The sequence below is a fragment of the Dipodomys ordii genome, unplaced genomic scaffold, assembly GCF_000151885.1.
Source record: "Dipodomys ordii isolate 6190 unplaced genomic scaffold, Dord_2.0 Scaffold174, whole genome shotgun sequence".
Taxonomy (NCBI): Eukaryota; Metazoa; Chordata; class Mammalia; order Rodentia; family Heteromyidae; genus Dipodomys; species Dipodomys ordii.
In genome coordinates, this window is record NW_012267390.1 from 758,287 (window position 1) to 760,028 (window position 1,742).

The 1,742-nt window shown below is 70.8% G+C and overlaps 1 protein-coding gene across 1 annotated transcript in view; it reads right to left on the reverse strand.

The window, feature by feature from the left end:
- Sned1 (sushi, nidogen and EGF-like domains 1) overlaps window positions 1–1,742 on the reverse strand; it is a 50,234-nt gene that overhangs the window by 15,995 nt on the left and 32,497 nt on the right. The window contains exons 13-15 of the mRNA XM_013033649.1: window positions 1,379–1,577; window positions 884–997; window positions 372–668 (exon numbers count right to left, since the gene is read on the reverse strand). Of these exons, the coding sequence (XP_012889103.1) occupies window positions 372–668; window positions 884–997; window positions 1,379–1,577 (610 nt within the window). The remainder of the gene's footprint in view (window positions 1–371; window positions 669–883; window positions 998–1,378; window positions 1,578–1,742) is intronic.

The following is a 1,742-nucleotide window of genomic DNA, read 5'->3' on the forward strand; positions in this document are numbered from 1 at the left end:
TCCCTCCCCTCCCAGTCTCCCCTCCAGTGCAGGTCTGTCCACTGGACTTCCCTCCCCTCCCAGTCTCCCCTCCAGCGCAGGTCTGTCCACTGGGCTCCCCTCCCCCCCCAGCCTAGATGCCCAGCACAGGTCTGTCCACTGGGCTCCCCTCCCCCCCCAGCCCAGACTCCCAGCGCAGGTCTGTCCACTGGGCTCCTCTCCTCCCCCCCCAGCCCAGACGCCCAGCGCAGGTCTGTCCACTGGGCTCCTCTCCTCCCCCCCCAGCCCAGACGCCCAGCGCAGGTCTGTCCAGGGGCCTTCTCACCACCCTGGTCACCCACCCAGGGCTTCCTGCTCAGGCACCCCCACCCCAGCGGGCGGCCGGCACTCACGTGTGCGGGCCAGCAAAGCTGCGGGCCGGCTGATGTCATTCTTGTTGTTGGCGTGCCGCTTGACGGAGAAGATGGAGATGTTGTAGGCACGGCCAGCCCCCAGGGCCCGCAGCTGGTGTGAGGAGCGGCCGCGGCCCACAAAGTCCGTGCGGCGGAAGGAGCCATCCGCCGAGGTGTAGGTGACCGCGTAGCCGTCCAGCACCTGCCTGGCCGCCGAGCCCTCCGGTGGGCTCCAGGACACGGAGATGCCGCCCTCCTCCACCCTCTCCACCCTGAGGGCTGTGGGTGGGAGGAGGTCTTCGGCAGTACAGCCAAAATAAGAAAAGCTGGTCAGCTGCCCGCTGTGGCGGCTGGGGGGCGCTCTCCCTGCTCTGGGACCCCACCCCCAAGGTTTCACCTGGGCCCCGACACCCTGACCCGTGCCCTCCCCACTCAGCAGCCCCCTGGGCTCCGCTGCGAGGGCCGGCGCTGCGTCTGGCAGGGAGGGCCTCCCCCAGGCCTGGCCACCTCACCTTTAGCGCAGTCTTTGCCTGTGTAGCCCACTTTGCAGGTGCAGCTGTGGGAGCCATTGCTGGCCAGGCAGTAGCCACGGCCCCCACAGGGGCTGGAGAAGCAGGGGTCACTCGCTGAGAGAGGAGACAGCATGAGGAGGACAGGGTCCCGGCCAGCCTCCCTGGCCCGGCCTCCACACGCGCGAGCTGCTGGCTGGGCCCTGCCTGAGCGCGGTCCTGGGCAGCGCATCCCGGGCAGTGGGCAGCACTGGGGGGCAGTGGAGCCTCGGGCCCCAGGGACCCGCTGGGGGCCAGGAGGGGGCAGGCAGGGACCCGCTGGGGGCCAGGAGGGGGCAGGCAGGGAGCGCCTGTCATGGGCAGCGGGGAACGCGGCCTGTCCTGGGTCGGGAGGCCTGGGCAGGCAGAGGAGCTGGGAGGGAAGGAGTGGGTGACCAAGGAGGCGTCTCCAGGAGGGGCTGTGGAGTCCCAGGTGGGCGGCTGGGCCCATGTGCCTACCTGTCTCACAGTGGTAGCCAAGGAAGCCCTCTGGACACACACACAGGTAGGTCCCGCCGCCGTCCTGGCACAGGCCTCCATGCTGGCAGGGGCTGGAGCGGCAGGAGTCCACCTCTGGAGAAGAGCCCGAGAGTCGGCCCACGCTGTGGGGCGGCCGCTGGGGGTGGGAGGAAGGGACGAAGGACGCGGGGAGCAGAGGCTGGGAGGAAGGTGTGGGGAGCCTGCAGGGTGGGAGGGGCTCTTGGGGAACCCCTCTGTTCCACAGGCCTCCTGCCCCTCCTGCCAGAGCAGCCTCCCGTGGCTGGCCCCCCCCGGCCCTGCCCCTCCTGCCAGAGCAGCCTCCCATGGCTGGCCCCCCCGGCCC